Source organism: Lagopus leucura, unplaced genomic scaffold, assembly GCF_019238085.1.
Source record: "Lagopus leucura isolate 7727_CA_CO unplaced genomic scaffold, USGS_WTPT01 Super-Scaffold_100159, whole genome shotgun sequence".
Classification (NCBI taxonomy): domain Eukaryota; kingdom Metazoa; phylum Chordata; class Aves; order Galliformes; family Phasianidae; genus Lagopus; species Lagopus leucura.
Window position 1 is genome coordinate 26,469,060 of NW_024962335.1, and position 16,757 is coordinate 26,485,816.

General features: G+C 45.2%; 1 protein-coding gene across 1 annotated transcript in view; it reads left to right on the forward strand.

The window, feature by feature from the left end:
- The first annotated feature begins 2,342 nt into the window (after positions 1 to 2,342).
- The window catches only part of AEBP2 (AE binding protein 2), a 51,674-nt gene continuing 37,259 nt past the window's right edge, over positions 2,343 to 16,757 (forward strand). Inside the window, exon 1 of the mRNA XM_042890146.1 lies at positions 2,343 to 2,981. Coding sequence (XP_042746080.1) covers positions 2,350 to 2,981 — 632 coding nt within the window. The 5' untranslated portion in view covers positions 2,343 to 2,349. The remainder of the gene's footprint in view (positions 2,982 to 16,757) is intronic.

Consider the following 16,757-nt stretch of genomic DNA (forward strand, 5'->3'; position numbering starts at 1 on the left):
CTGAAAAAAGCACACAGCTACGGGCTCGTGAACACGGTGGGATGAATTCGGATAACACACACGAGGGTGCACGGAGTTCTTTGAGATACATGTTTCCTACTTCCTTTCTTTGCTCGTTCTCACTTGCGAAAGGTGCCTTTCACTTCACTCCATTTAGATCTTTGTTTTCTCGTGATTCGGTCCCTCCCATCGCCACGGCTGATTTCAGTCAACTCCAGAGGGAAATCAGTTGTAGAAGAGGCACAGCAATTGCTTCAGCCACTGCTGCCTTCTGACTGAATCGAAAGGTTGTTGTTTTTTTTTTTTCCAGACCTCGCTCTTCGTGTCTGATGAGATTAGTGACAATAACACCCACGGGAGTGCCACACCTCTGTAGGCTGAGAGGGAAGTACAGAGCACGCTGTTACTCGGGGGGAGGTGGGGTGTCGAGAGGCTCTGGGTTCGGAGATTGTTTCGATGGAGTCAGTGGAGCAGCGACTCTTACACTATGCAGGTGAAGCAGCGTTACACACGTCCTCATTTGTTTTAAAATATTCTTGCCATTTCCAATGTCTAGCTGAGGCTTGTTTTGAGAAAATCTGGAAAACTACCATGCGTTCCTACTGCTGTTAGTCTCACAGATTCGCTTACGCTCCTCTGCAGGTTAAAGATGTCATTTGTTTGCTCAAAAAAAAGATGAATGCAATGTCACATCCCTTTGCTCCAAGGCTGCGGTGCTCCCGCAGCACTGTGGCATTCTGTGTTGGCATTGTGCAGAGGGCTGCTGGTGTTGCTGCGGACAGATATGCATGCAGATGGATGGGCGGGCAGCCAGCCCTGCTTGTGCTGATGTAGGGCTCATGAGCACCCTCCCCTGATTTTAATCCTCTGTGGCTAACTTTTCCTGTTTCTCTGTGGCAATGCCAGATATGCCTGCTACGACTTGAGGAGGTGGTACTCTTCCTGTTGCACAGAGAACAAAGTCTTTCTGGCCTGAGCTGTGGTTCAGTTTTGTCATCTGTTCTTAAGCTAAACCGTCTCCGCTTCACGATTTCTTATTTTTATTTTTTAACATGTCAAGTTCAGTAAGAATTGGATAAAACATGAATAATCTATATACCCCATTTAAAATCCATATGAAATAGTAGTACTCTTCCCACCGCCAAAAATTAGCCAGATTACCCAATTTCATCTGTGTCTGGATGCTACCAAAAATCCCCATCCCATACGGATTGTTGATCATTTCCATGTGACAATTTACTAAATGTATACATACAGACACCTATACAGACAAGGAAAACAAAAACAAACAAACAAACAAAAAAAGAAGTGATGTCTGGCATGATCTGCCTTGAGTAAACTTCATCCCTCCCTTTCACTTTTTTTTAATATTAAAATGACTTTAATTGACAAAGTCTGTTCTGAAGTCTTGTATGTGATTGGTGGCCATTCCTCTCATCCTTCTCGCTTCTCCATCTATTTTACTTCACATGGCAACATTCCCAACTCAGCGAATTTACCAGCCCTCACTCTTCCAACCCTCGGCCTGACTTTGTGTGGAAAATATTAACCAATTGCCTTAGTTTTAGCACATTTAACTCTCTGTTTTTATTTCCACTTCGGGCAGTGACGTGCATTTTGCATGCAGCCTTGGCCACGCCGCAGCCTGGAAGCTTCTTATGGCAAACAGAGGTGTGAGGCTGCACTACAGGCGGCCATCTCCTGATGGACGGCAGGACAACTCTTTTGCTTCTTTCTGCCAGTGCCACTGAAAACGTCTTTCCGTCCCCTTTGTGTCCCAGCTCAGCTCTCTCTTTTAGCGATTCTCACAGGGCAGAGTCACACACTCTCCTTGTTGAAGGGCCTTTTTCCCTTCTCTTGAGAAGGCACGCCGTTCCCTATCCAGCCAACTCCGAAGCCTTCCTTCCCCACACTTCGCTCAGTTTTTCTCTTCGCCCCCGAGCCCGACGCCGTCCTGTGACTGCGAGTCTCGCCTCAGAGGCGGGGCGGCGAACGACGGCCGCCTGGCATCCTCCCCCCCCCCCCCCCCCCGCCCGGTGCCCGCCGGTGACGCTCAGCACACAAGACTCGCGCGCTCCGCCTTCCCGCAGGTTTTTGTCCCCGGGCGCATTCCGTAGCGCGTGCGGCGGTGGAGGCTCGGGCCCCTCCTCTTTGCGGCTCGCGCCGCCGCGCGATTGTGCGGGTGAGAAGGGCGAGGGCGGGGGGAGCGCGGCCGCGCGCACACACAAACCGGGGCACGCGCGCACCGGCCGCGCGCACGCCACTGCGCGCGCCCGGCTCGGCTCGGCCCCGTTCGGCTCGGCTCGGCCCCGTTCGGCTCGGCTCGGCTCGCAGAGACTCGCAGGCGCCATGGCGGCCGCTCGCAGCGACATGGCGGAGCCGGAGGGGCTTCTTCCCGGCGAGGCGGCGGCCGCCGCGGCTGAGGAAGAGGAGGAGGCGGCGGCCGCTGCCGCCGCCGCCGCCGGGGTCGGCTCCTCGTCGTCGCCTCCGTCCTCAGCGGCGGAGACGGAGTCGCTGCTGCTGCTGAACGGTGAGGCGGAGAGCATGTCGGAGCCCAGCCCGGAGAGCGCCAGCCAGGCCGGGGACGGGGAGGACGAAGACGAGGAGGAGGAGGAAGAGGAGGAGGAGGAGGGCGGCGAGGAGGAGGAGAGCAGCCTGGTGGGCAGCAGCAGCACGAGCAGCGGCTGCTGCAGCGACGAGACCCGCTCGCTCAGCCCCGGCGGCAGCAGCGAGGCCGACGCCAAGGAGGAGCCCAAGGGCCCGCGGGGCGGCCAGGAGGGCGGGCTGGGCCGCGGCGGCGGCGGCGGCGGCGGGAGCAGCTCCAGCAGCGTGTCCAGCGGCGGCGACGAGGGCTACGGCACCGGCGGCGGCGGCGGCAGCAGCGGCAGCAGCAGCTGCAGCGCCGCGTCGGGGGGGCGGCGGGGCAGCCTGGAGATGTCCTCGGACGGGGAACCGCTGAGCCGCATGGACTCGGAGGACAGGTCAGTGCCCGGTGCGAGAGGCCCGCGGGCGCCATGTCCCGGAGCCTCGCCCCGCCCGAGGGCCGCGGGGCTGTTAGGCCGGCGGAGGGGCGGCCGCGGGCCGCTCGCTGCCCGCCTGGCGCGCCGCGTGCTCCGGGCGGGGGCGTTCGGTCGCGCCGCGCCCCAGGGCCGCTCCGGTTCCGGAGGGATGCCGGCCGGGTTCTTTCGCCTCGTACCGTGCCTGCGGCTCGGGGCCGGGCGCTGTTCCGCGGGCGCGCCGTACCTGCGGCCCCGCGGGTGTACGTGCTGCGGGCGGCGAGCTGAGGTTACCGCCGAACACACAAGGGAAGATCCCACCTTGCTGAAAGGAGCGAGGGAACGGCCCTTCGCCGGGGCTGAGCGTGTGCTGGATGAAGCCGGGCCCGGCCGTGTGAGACTTAGTCATTTTTGGATGAATGGTTTAATGCCAAACGCAGGTGGTTTCTGTAGGTTCTGTACGTCTCGTTTTGCCGAGGCTCTAGCTTGAGGCTCGAGGGAAGGCACAGCCCGGTTCCCAGCTATCGTTCAGCCCGGAGGCTGGGCACTTCTAGGAGCACGGCTTGCTTGCTGGCTTTTTTGGGCGCGTGTAGTACAGTCTAACGGAAAATAAGATGGAAAAAAGGGATGTAAGAGTGGAATACGTCGGCTCCTTTACTAATAAGCGCTTCAGAATAGTTTTAGAAACTTCTTTTATTCTTTTCCTTTTCAATTTGGCTTTAAGGAAGCTTTGGGCTATGCTGTAGTTAGTACAAAAAATAGTAATCGTTACTTTTCTTAAGATAGTTTCCTTATTAAGTGTGAAGAGTTATCTGTTTTGGTACAGGTACGTCCTTTGTTTATATGTTAGGTTAAATTTCAGTAGATGGGGAAACGCCCGTGTTGCAGGAGTGTGGCATCTCTGGGTCCAGCCTCATGTGTTGAATAAAAGCCCCGTGAGTCAGTTCCCCAAATCATGCAGAGCATCTGAAAGCCTTAGGAAAATTTTTTTTAAAAAGTCTGTTCTTTTGGTTTCTGCCTGACTTCTGAGACTTCAGGACTTGGGGGAGTTTTTTGTTCCAGGCTTGCTGTGAGGTAGGAAGGTGGCGGGGCTTTTTTCTTTTTTTCTTTTTTTCTTTTTTCTCCTTTCTGTTTTCATGTGGATTTTTACATGAAATCACTCAAGTATGGGAGTAGTTTTCTGGAAGAACAGCAGGTTTGTTGTTGAGGTTTAGGGTCGTCATTTTTTGTTTTCTACAAAATCAAACTCTGAATTGAATCTCGATCTCTTGTGAATGTCTCAATTTGTAGGTTAAGGAAATAACAGGAATCAGTTGCAGGGGGTTTTTGGCAGTGCAGCCCCATTACGTCTTTCTCATACACTTCAGAGCTGGTGTACTAGTTTCTTTCTCTGTCATTGTTTTTGGGCTACTCTTGTTATAGTGGCACAATCAAATCTGCACGTGTGCTTTTCGTTGCTCCTTTCCTGTACCTTTGGAGCAGACGTAGTTGCGGGAGTGGGGGCCCTTTGTGTTCATTAGTTCTAAATCAGCGCTGTGTTTTTGGTTTTAATCGTGCAAAGTTTCGTCTTCAGTGTCCACGCTGAACATACAGGGATGCTGAGAGGGAGTTTTGTATGGTAATTTCGTAGCCTGCTGCTTGAGTTGGGTAGGAAGGGAGCCACGCCACTCAGTGTGCCATTTCTTATTTCTGGTGATAGTAAAAAATCATTTTGATGACATTTCTTGCTGCAGTGGAGTAGACAGCAAAAACAATGACACCACATGTAGTCCAACAGGTCCCTCAGCCTATCGATCGAAATTATTGCTGCCCCTTAGAAACCAGCTGGGACATGATGTACATCCTTAAGCTGACCAGCTAGGCAGGCAGTTGCCTATGGTAGGGGAGGCACAGAAAAGCCTGAAGAGTGTGCGCTATGGGATGGTGGAGTATCTGGAAGGAGCTGGGTGCAGGTCAGATTTACAGGTAGTAACTGTGACAGAACAATATCTGTTCAGTGATATTCTCTATAAAACAGTACACTGTACAGCACTCTGAGCTCTACTTTCTGCCTGTGTCCTGAACGGAGACTCCAGTTTTGTCACTGAAGACCTAGGGAAGTTGGCATCATCTTGTCTTGTAGACTGTTATGTTGTAAAATTTCCTGTGAGAGAAGAAAGGATCTGAGGGACTTGAGTTCTTAGTCTTTGGTTAAACAAGAGGAAGGTGTGTTCAGTAGTGATTCTCCTGTTGTAGGTAGGTTTGCTAACATTTCATTCAGGTTATGCCCCGAGGCTTGGGATTTTTTTCTTGTTTCCTCTTTAGCAAATTTGAATAAATAAGAGGGTGTGGTGAGGGCCTGAAATTCCTTAAGTGATCAAATTCCTCTTTCAGTACGATCTTTATCGTTGTCTAATTTCAATGTATTGTCTGTCTTATTTTGGTTTGGTGTTATGAACTATGAAGTAAACTGCAGATGTGACGTTTGAGCAGGAGAATCTTGCATGCTATCAAGACATGACCGCTGTTCAGCTACTTCTAATACTAGTACTTTGAATCTATTTTGAGAGATCTGCCAAGAAAAGAGAATAAATAATTTGGAGTATTACTGTAGGAAATCTGTAGGGATTTGAAACGAAATAAAAACCAAATCTGATGTTGAATAATGATGCCTGAAACTTGAGTTGAATTTTGGTCAGCTTTTTTGAAATGCAAGTTCACTTGGTACTGCATTTCAAACCAGTTGCACCCCTGCCAACTTCCCCTCTCCTCCCCCCCACCCCCCATTAAAAAAAAAAAAAAAGAAACCAAAAGATAACCCAAGAACAGAAACCAAAAAAGCAAACCGCACACTGATATTTAGAATAACCAGGTGGCATTTTCTGCTCAGTGGTATTAGTAATGAGAGTGCATTGCAAAGTCTGGAATGACTGCAGATGTACTCATTGCATTTTATTCCTGGGATTCGAGCTGTGTTTCTACTGCTGTGCGAAAGTTTGCCCGCTGATTTTGAGTGAGCTCTTTATCTGCTGTCTCATTGATAAGAATCTGCGTTCAGGTTGAGTTATCCGTCAGATAAAGATTAATATCAGCATGTGAATGTTGGTAATTTTCCTGTGCCTTTCCTTAGCTTCAGACAAGCGTTGAAAGGATGGATGCCTTTCTGCTCAGTTCTCTGGAGCAGGGCAGCTTCGTACAATGCTGAGAAACATTTGATATGTCTTAAAAATCCAGAGGAATGATTCAGTTAATTACAGAAAAAGCTGAGTTTGTCACTGGGCTGCAAAAGTAGGCCTACGTGTATGCATGGATTTGGGTATACATCAGCTGATGAATGCGGTGAAGGTGTGCCTGCAGCTCAGTGATACATTATTGCTGAACTGTGAGATTTACTTAGAAATACTTAATGTTAGATTACTGAACTCAGTTAAATATTTTGTTTAGCAGAAAGTTTGTTACAGAAGTGCTATTAAATCTGAAATTTCACTGAAATTTTATCTGATTTTATTTGATTACAATTCTAACAAAATGTGTAGCAAAAATTACTTCACTAATGAAACTGCATGAAGTGTTTTTTTTTTTTTTTTTTTTTTTTTACTTTGGTGAATTTCTCTTCCGTTTCCTCTGGTCTTTTGTTCTTAAATAATCTTCAGACTTTTTTAGAAGTTTATCCTTCGCTTCATCCTCTTACTGACCAAGCAAGAAGCACTGGAAGAATACGTTCAGCCAGAGGTATTGCATGTGCTGTTTTGCTGACTGGTGCCCAAGTGCTTACTGACCAGCTGGTAGGACAGACTTAACAAGTTGTTGCTGGACCCATCTTTTCCTCAAGCACAGCCCTTCCTATTGTCCATCTTTTTCGCAGAGCAGCCGATTTTAGGTTTTATCACCTCTGTTGTTATTCACCAATGAAGTCAATTACTGAGAGGAACTGTCAGTATGACAGCTGAAGCCTCAATTTTCTAAGAAAACTTACTAAAATACTATTCAAGGAAACCTAACTGAGCGTTAGACTTGTAGAAATTGCTTGCTTCTAGAAATGCTATTGTTCTGTCCCCATTTAGTAAGTGAGCAGCTCTTGATCTTGAAAATAGCCTTTTCAAGGAAGGTGTTTTTTTTTTAATAATAAAACTTGAGATTTTCCTTGGGTTTGTTCATTGTATGGAATGGAATGAGGCAGAGTGAAACTAACGTGCTGACTGGTGAGAGGCTGAGACTTGAAAAATCCAGATTCTAACCTTGGTGGTTTTTTTTTGTTTTTTTCCAACCTTATTTAAAATGAAAGCTTCTTCATGCTTTTAATATGTAGATTGATCTTAAAATATCAGTACTTCAAGGATCTAAATACAGTTCTTATGTAATGCTGTCTGTAGACCTTCAAAAGTGAATAATTTTCAGGGCTGGGCAGGCAGCTACACGTGAATGGTAAGAGTGATGTTTATGAAGGCAGAACAGTAAAACTGAAATACTGTCAGGAAGGCATATGGTACTAATAAGTATGCTTCATGTATCTGTATGACCAGATTAGAAGATGCTTCAGTCCTCTCTGCTGCATAGTCTCACATGTTCCTATCCAGGAAGTGAAGAATCATTCATTAACGTGGCAAGGTGTTTAAGTCATTAATTTTTTTTAAGTGTATGTAATGCTGATGTGATACAGTGGGCTATAAAGACCTGAGATTCCAAAATTCTGCTGCATGTGTTGTGTCTGTATTTGCTGAGGTTATTATTTGCTTTCAAACGGTAAAGTAAAACTCCCGTTTCTGTAGCTGTTCTATTCAGGCACTGCAGAAAATAGCTTTTGACAGGAAGATAAAACAGCTTAGATATATTAAACAGGTAGTATCTTTATTACTAGAGACATTGCTTGATATAACTGAGTGGTTAACGTGAGGTCTTCTTGTGGACTAGATGGAGGAGGATGGAGTAATGAACTATTGGAATATCATTTAAATACCCTTCACAGAATTTAAGAAAAATGTTGTCCTATTTAGTGTATAAGATAGGTGGTATTTGTGTGGATGTTCAAATCAAGCACAAGCCTGTGTGTTTTTTGTTTAAGTTTGTGTCACCATAAAGTCTGGTAACTTTTCAATGTGGGTTTTGGTTGGGGAGCAACTTCAGGGAATTTCCCAGCAGTAGTGGAAGGAACTGCAATGCTTTATTTGTTCTCTCTCCACTGCCCGTTTAAGCTGTGTGTTGCGTGCAGCCTGAGTGTCCATTTGGCAGTGATGTGACATAATTCATTTCTGGAGTTACTCATCCATTGGTGAAGCAGACTTTGTGGGTGATGAAGTAAAAATATTCCATTGTAGCCAGCGTTACTCAGATCTACTTGTCTTTCCAATAGCTGTAATATATTTACACCCTTTTTTAATAACAAAACCAAAATGCCATTCACTTAGAGAACAGTGGTAGGGGAATGAGCAATATACAAAGCTGACGTGGAAGACAGCAGGTATGGGAATAAGTATAAGCACAGTTGAGATATGGCAACAGTAGAGAAATTTGTTGCAGCGTGTGAAGTGTGGATGGGACTTGGAAGGGAGCAGATGCAGCATTGGAGGGATTTCCTGCAAGGCGAGAAAAGTGAGATGTGCTTTTTGTTATGTTTGGAGACGAATTACGTGTAATAACTTGAGGAAAATGTGAGGTCTAAGCCTGCAGGAAGTGAGAAATCGGTATCTGCCATAAAGGAAGCAAATAACTGGGGGGAATCCTTGAAATAGATGAGAATGTAAACTCTGCTAACTCGTGCAGCAGTGGAAAACAGAGGAGAGCAAGGAACTTATTTGTGCAAATAGCAAGGCCTCCATTTTCTGTTTTGTTTTTTTTTCTTTTTTTTTTTTTTATGTGGCAGATCTAGAAAATTCTGAAAGTTGCAGGTTTTTTTTTTTTTTTTTTACAAGACTGGTTCATTTTCATCACTTTATGTGCCTGGTGTCCAAAGTTGTTCATGCTTAGAAAATGGATGTGTTTAGATATTTTTGTCTTAGAAAATGAAGTATTAACATTCCATATTATGCCTGCTATCTGTCATTTGTTTTGCGGTGCATTAAAGTGGAGTTTGCCTTTCTCAGGTTATGATTTTGCAAAACTAAAAAATAAATAATCGAGGAAAGAAATGTGCAGCCTCTCAGTCAAAATGGTGTTGCTTTCCCCCTCCTCTCCCCCTGTTTTCTTAATTCCTCAGTTCTCTGTATACTAGAATGTAAGGTCTTAAATATCTTCTCCAAAACTTCTTCAGGTGATTGGTTTTAATGGATGCTTTCATTAGCAGAGTGTTACCTAGGGCACATGCAGAGTTCTGTGATAGTGATATAAAAGCAAAAGATTTGATACCATCATGAAAGTCATGTAGTCGTGGGTACACCACGTATAGTCACGCTAGTAAGTGTACTTTAATTAAAGAGTACAGTATGAAGACTCTCTGTACTTATTAATGTTGTTCCTTGCAGCACCTTGTGCAAATTACCAGTTCCCCTGTAAAATTGCAGTGAAGTCCTCATTTTGATTGTTACAGTTTATTTTGTTGTGTTTGTAACTCAGGCTCCAAATATGAAAGATCTTAAAGCCCAAAGAAAACAATTTAATTACCAGCAGTAAGCAGAGAATTTTAAGTGAGTTTTATTCGTTTCAAACAGAACTGCTTCTGTCACATCACGGGTAGATTTCCTGAGGCTGACTTGAATGCCAAACTGTAGCATAGATGAATTATACAAGCGGTACTTAATTCAGCGTCCAACAGAACGGAATCACACCTTCAGATCTTTCTGTTATGAACTGAGTCTGTTAGTGCAGTTCTGCTTCTCTAGTTTCTCTGCTTTCGATGCTTGATTACTACTTGACAGTTAGCAACCCTTCAGTGAAGTATGAAGTTGGTGCAGAAGGCTGCTGTGTCGGACTATATCTTTCTCTAAGTCAAACCTGACCTGTCATAGGACGGGTAACTGAAATAGGAAGGGGAGTTTTGGCCTTTTTCTTTCTCTGTTCCTTTTGATGTATGCTTGTTTTTCCGAGTTTTGTGGTTAGGGTGGGAATAGCCATCCTGAGGCTGGGAAAATGAAGCTGTTATGGTAACAACTGGTGGCATTTCTTTGACGTTGTACCTGAAGGCTTTTAACTTCTAGTACTGATTAGATGTAGTATTAAATATCATTCTCAGAAGTGGAAAGCACATTTAAAAAAAAACAAACAAACAAACAAAAAAAACTCATTTAACTACTGAATGTGTTTTGGTAAAGATTTAAATTCCTAACTCTCCAAGGAGATGATCAAGTTGGAAATGAATGGTTTCCTAGAAATGAAAGTGTTACTTGTATCTTTAACATACAGCCCCTTACAATTTCTAGATATATGTAATGCTTCTGCATATGTACTTGTTGCTGTCATATCACAAAACGTGCATATTTAATCTGCTGTACTTCGTACTGCTCTTCTGACATTTTGCATTCCAGGTTTCCTCACTATATTTGTTTTCGTTGATCTGCATGCTGCAGCTCAGGTGATAACCTGGATTTGTTCTGTAAATGCATGAGCCCAAATACTCTGTGGCTGACAATCTAAATAATCAAAGTAGGTGATCCAGGAGAGTGGAAGCTGCTCCGGAGAGGTGGTGATTCATAACACACTTTCTCAGCTGTGTTTTGTTTCCTGTACATGTTTGCTATTTTAAATTCCTTTGATTTCAGTCTTGAAGAGCTTTTCTGCCTTCTCCCAGTCTAATACTGTTAAAATGAAGTGTTTGCAATACTGTTCCCTTTTCTTGGTATTTACACCTAATCTAGAAACAGTTTTACTCTAAAATTAGCAACTGCTTCAAGAAGAATTTCAAAACATGTTTTTAAATACTACCAGTTGTCATGCTGTACAAAATTCTCTCCTGACTGATGTATTTTCTCCTAGGTTGATTTCTTAGCAATATACCCATTCAGATGTTCAATAAATAGTTTTGCAGGCTTGTTTGTAGGATTGATGTATAGAATCACAGAATATCCTGGGTTGGATGGGATTCACAAGGATCACTGAATCCAAGTCCTAGCTCCGCACAGCACCATCCAAAATCCAAACGTTGTATCTGAAAGCGCTGGCCAAATGCACCTCGAACTCCATCAGCCTGGGGCAGTGCCCCTGACCCCCAGCTGCCCTCCCCTGACAGCTCCATGCCGTTCCCTGGGGCCCTGTCGCTGTCACACAGCAGAGCTCAGCGCTGCCCCTCTGCTCCCTGTGAGGAGCTGCAGCCGCCATCAGGCCTCCCCTCAGCTCCTCTGCAAAACCCAGGGCCCTGAGCTGCTCCTCACACATCTTGCCTTCCAGACCCTTCTCCAACTTGGGTTGGGTCTCCCTTGGGTGCTCTCTCATAGTTTTATGTCCTTCTTATTTTATGGCATATGAAACTGCACACAGTGCTCAAGGTGAGCCAAAGCAGCACAGAACGTTTCTTAGTTTTTTTTCCTTATGAGAAATTTGTGTCAGAATAACTTCACTTGTGTGAAGTATAGGTTGAATTGAAGAAAAGTCAAAGCATCCAAATGACTAAGGAGACAAGTTCTTCAAAGGGAGTTAGTGCTTTCTTAGCTCACGCAGGTTGGGTTATGGTCTTTCTCCTCCCTTCCATTCCCTTCCACATGTTCAGAAGTTGCCTTATGGTTTTCTTTTTACTTAAAGGTAGAAAGACCCTGAAGGTGCTTTTGGAAAATGCTATGTCACTAAGTCCTACACTTTTCTTTTACTATCTTTAGTGTTTTTAGAATGCACCTCTTACTTGCTAGGTTAATTCCCCTCGACTTTCACAAAATAATTTTGCTGACATCTACTGTTTTTTTTTTTTTTTTGTGTGTGTGTGTGTTGATTAGGTTTTTTTTCCTTGCCTCTGAACAGCTGTGGAGTTGTGCTGTCTGGTTATCAGTGGGCTTTGTGGGTAGGAGTTGCTAAAACAGGTGTGAGTGGAAGATACTGACTTAAAGCACACTGATGGACTTATACTTCACTTAGTTCTGGGTTGTTTTCATCCATGCATTCTCATTTGTTGTTGCTCTGAGGACTATCCTTCTCTTTTTAGCCATTTAGCATTCTGCAGTCTGTTTTGATTGTGATTTATGTACATGCACTAGTATTTTATTACTGGTAGTAGGTTTCCTTAAATTCATAAACTGATGATTATCATTTAAGAAATTATCTTGGATGTGTTCTATTTAAAGACAGTTAAAAACAACAACAAAAAACTTGTTAGAAATGCAGGTAGCTCTATTTCCTGTCTGCTTTGAAGATTGTCTCTGGGTTACTTGCTGGATAAATGGAAGAGCAAACAAACAAAATATAGGAGCTCCATAGCTTTATGGCATTTCTGTGCTGCAGTCAAAGTGTGTCCAGTAAAGTATGGGGAGCTGATTTGTTTATGGAACACAAATGTTCGATTTGGAGAATTAAATTGATAATTCTAGAAACTTAGTAGTAGAAGCATATGTGTTGCTAGTGTAAATCATCAAACTCACCAAAGACAGGAAGGAGAACAAAAAAGATCAGGTGAGTGTTCAAGTTCACCATTCTGTCTCATGGTATTCTCTCGTTTTGTGAACTGTTTCAATCTCACTTTTAACTTGGTGTAATCATTTGGAGATCATAACACAATGAAATCTAAGTCTGCTTGGACACATGTGTATGGCTGTGCTTAGCACTGTGTTGTACTGAATACTGATAATCCTGATTTTTGATGTTCTGATAGAATAAGCACTGTGAAGAGGTTGGCAGTGAAGTTTACTTAATATTCCTTGGAAGTCAGCAACAGTTGAATCTTAATGCAAAGCCATTTGAATTTATTCTTACTTAGAATCATAGAATCATAGAATCACCAAGGTTGGAAAAGACCTAAAAGATCACCCAGTCCAACCGTTCACCTATTCCCAATAGCTCCTACTAAACCATGTCCCTCAACACAACATCCAGTCTTTCCTTGAACACCCCCAGGGTCGGTGATTCCACCACCTCCCTGGGCAGTCCATTCCAGTGCCTGACCACCCTTTCTGAAAAGTAATACTTCCTCATGTCCAGCCTGAATCTCCCCTGCCGTAGCTTGAAACCATTCCCCGTGGTCCTATCACTAATGACATGAGAGAAGAGGCCGACCCCCAGCTCACTACAACCTCCCTTCAGGAAGTTACAGAGAGCAATAAGGTCTCCCCTGAGCCTCCTCTTCTCCAGGCTGAACATTCCCAGCTCCTTCAGCCTCTCCTCATATGGCCTGTGTTCCAGACCCCTCACCAGCTTTGTTGCCCTCCTTTGAACACGTTCCAGGGCCTCAATATCTTTCTTGCAGTGAGGGGCCCAAAACTGGACGCAGTACTCGAGGTGCGGCCTCACGAGTGCTGAATATAGGGGAACAATCACCTCTCTGCTCCTGCTTGCAACACTGTTTCTGATGCAAGCCAGGATGCCATTGTCCTTCTTGGCCACCTGGGCACACTGTCGGCTCATGTTCAGCCGAGCATCAATCAATACCCCCAGGTCCATTTCCTCTACGCAGTCCTCCAGCCACACCGCCCCAAGCCTGTAGCGTCGCCTGGGGTTGTTGTAGCCGAAGTGCAGGACCCGGCATTTGGCCTTGTTGAAACTCATCCCATTGGCTCCAGCCCAGCTCTCCAGCCTGTCCAGATCCCTCTGTAGGGCCTCGCTACCCCCAGGCAGATCCACACTTCCAGCCAATTTGGTGTCATCTGCGAATTTACTGAGGGTGCACTCGATGCCCTCATCCAGGTCATCAATAAAGATATTGAAGAGGACAGGCCCCAGCACCGACCCCTGGGGAACACCACTCACGACTGGTCGCCAGCTGGATTTGACTCCATTCACCACCACTCTCTGTGCCCGGCCCTCCAGCCAGCTCCTTACCCAGCCAAGAGTGTACCCATCCAAGCCTCTGGCTGCCAGCTTCTGCAGGAGAATGCTGTGGGAGACAGTGTCAAAGGCTTTGCTGAAGTCTAGGTAGACCACATCAATAGCCTTTCCTTCATCCACCAGATGAGTCACTAGATCATAGAAGGAGATCAGGTTGGTCAAACAGGACCTGCCCTTCATGAACCCATGCTGGCTAGGCCTGATCCCCCGGTCACCCTGCACATGCCGCATGATCTCCCTCAAGACGATCTGCTCCATAACCTTCCCTGGCACCGAGGTCAGGCTGACAGGCCTGTAGTTCCCCGGATCCTCCTTACGACCTTTCTTATAAATGGGAGTCACGTTGGCAAGCCTCCAGTCTTCTGGGACCTCACCAGTCAACAAGGAGCGCTGACAGATGATGGAAAGCGGCTCGGCTATCACCTCCGCCAGTTCCCTCAGCACTCTCGGGTGGATCTCATCTGGCCCCATTGACTTGTGACAGTCCAGCTGGAGCAGTAGGTCTCTGACTGTTTCTTCCAGAATCACAGGGGGGCTAGTGTGCTCCCCAGCCGAGATTACCAGGTCAGAGAGAGGGGTATCCTGAGGATAACTGGTCTGACTTTTAAAGACAGACGTAAAGAAGGCATTCAGAACCTCCGCCTTTTCCTTATCCTCAGTGGTCACATTCCCAGCCTCATCCAGCAAAGAGTGGATATTCTCCTTTGTCCTCCTCTTACTGTTAATGTATTTATAAAAGAGTTTCTTATTCCTTTTCACACCAGCGGCTAGGTTAAATTCAAGCTGGGCTTTTGCCTTTCTGATTTCACCTCTACACATCCTAACAACTTCCCTGTATTCATTTTGAGTGGCCTGTCCCTCTTTCCACAGGCGGTAGATTCTCTTTTTCTCCCGGAGCCTCAGGAATAGCTCCCTATTCATCCACGCCGGTCTTCTTCCCCACCGGCTCATTTTGCAGCTCAGGGGGACTGCCTGCTCCTGCGCCCTTAAGACTTCCTTCTTGAAGAGCAACCAGCTCTCTTGGACCCCTTTGCTCGGTAAGACTGAATGCCAGGGGACTCCCCCTATTAGTCCCCTGAACAATTCAAAGTCCGCCCTCCTGAAGTCCAAGGTAGCAGTATTACTATTCCCCCTCCAGGCTCCACCATGAATCACGAAGTCTATCATTTCATGATCACTCTGTCCAAGACAGCCTCCAAGAAGCCTACTTGCTTCTGACTCAAGGGCCAATTTAGTAATTTGGGGTGTTGAGCAGTACTGAGGTCAGTTGTACCTCTAAAGTTGTCTCCTGCTTCAGGTTTTTGCACCTTTGATCTACGCATCCTATTGTTGAAAATAGAAGATGAAATAAGAGTTAATCACATGTTGCTACTTGGGAATGTATCATTGCTCCTGTGTTTGGAAATGATAGATATGTTAGGGAAAAAATCCTTAGACAGTTGCTTGAGTTTTCTGTCAAGGTTAGGAGCTCAGGATTGATCACTTGCTCGTTTTCAAGCTTTGTGAGGATGTGTCTTCACTAATATATTGATTACATAGGAAGTCTGTAGGAAATAATGTAAATAACGTCTGAATTTGTTGGCTCTAAAAAAGCAGAGAAGCTGCTGTGCGGTCTGTTCTGTGCCCCAGACTTCTACTTGTTTTGGAAAGGTTGGGAAGCTTGTGAACCTTTTCTCTCTTGACTTTTCCTAGCAGCATGAAGGCGATGTAGAGCTCTGATGTGTCACTAAGAGCCTCAATTTTTTTCCTTTCAGTTTTTGTTTTGTTTTGATTTGGCATTTGTAATTGAATGATCCGGATTGATGCTGTTTGTTTTGTTTTGGGATTAGTACCTAATTGTGATTTGGTCTTTCACATTGTAAAAGCTTTTCTTTTGGAATTCCAAGTTTTAACCCTTGAAGCTGTTGTAAGAAACCTCTGCTATTTGGTTTCCATTATTCTCAGTGGTTTTGTTTGTTTGTTTTTATATTTCTCCTCTGAGTTTTCCAGTTCAATCCTCTTTAAGCTTCCTTCATATGGATCAGGACGAAGTAGTTGAAGCTTCGTGTAGAAATGACAAGGTATTTCACAGGCTAGTGAAGCTAAATAAATTAGCGGGGTGTTTTTTATCCTTAAAATATTCACCTACTTCCAGTGAGATGTGTAGTATTTGGATTCTTGAATGCTAATTATGCTTTCATCTAGTCAGAGGCAATCTTCTGTAGATTTGATGCTTTACGACTTGATCAGCACTACGTATTTTAGAAGATTAATCGGTCACATTTAGTGTGGCTTGATGGCTGCTCTGTGGTGTTGGTTTTAGCAATGCTGCGGTGTATGTTCTCTGAAATGTGTGTTGGTTTTAAAATTACTGTGCTGCAAGATGAGATTATTTATGATAGGAACCATCAAAGTCATTTCCCTTGATGTTAGCTGCGATCATCTGGGTCCTTTTTGCTTACGTACTGAACATCTGGGGACTGGATGCTGAGCATTCTCAGTGGAGGTACTGTAACTCTGCAATGAGCTCCTGTTGATCAGACAGAACTGCTTGTTGACCCTCAAGGGCCTGGTGTAAGGCCCATCTGTTAGGTCTGAATTTTGCCTGAGGGAAGGTTACTTCAGTTAAGGTCTGTGGGGAATATGGGTAGCAGACATTAAAAATATAGTTGTATATTGATTGGGCTTTTGTGCATGTGCTTGGTACCCGGTGGCTAATGGGGTCTCAAGGAAAGTGAAAATGCAGTTATGCTGTTCTTGCTGCTTCTGTTTTTTTTTTTTGTTGATACTATTTCTAAACCCCTACTGTCTGTTGTTCTGAAAGATTAACCAAAAAAAAAAAAAAAAGGGGGGGGGGGGGCGGGGCGGGGGAAGAAATTGGGGCATTTCATTCATTAAATTCAATAGAAG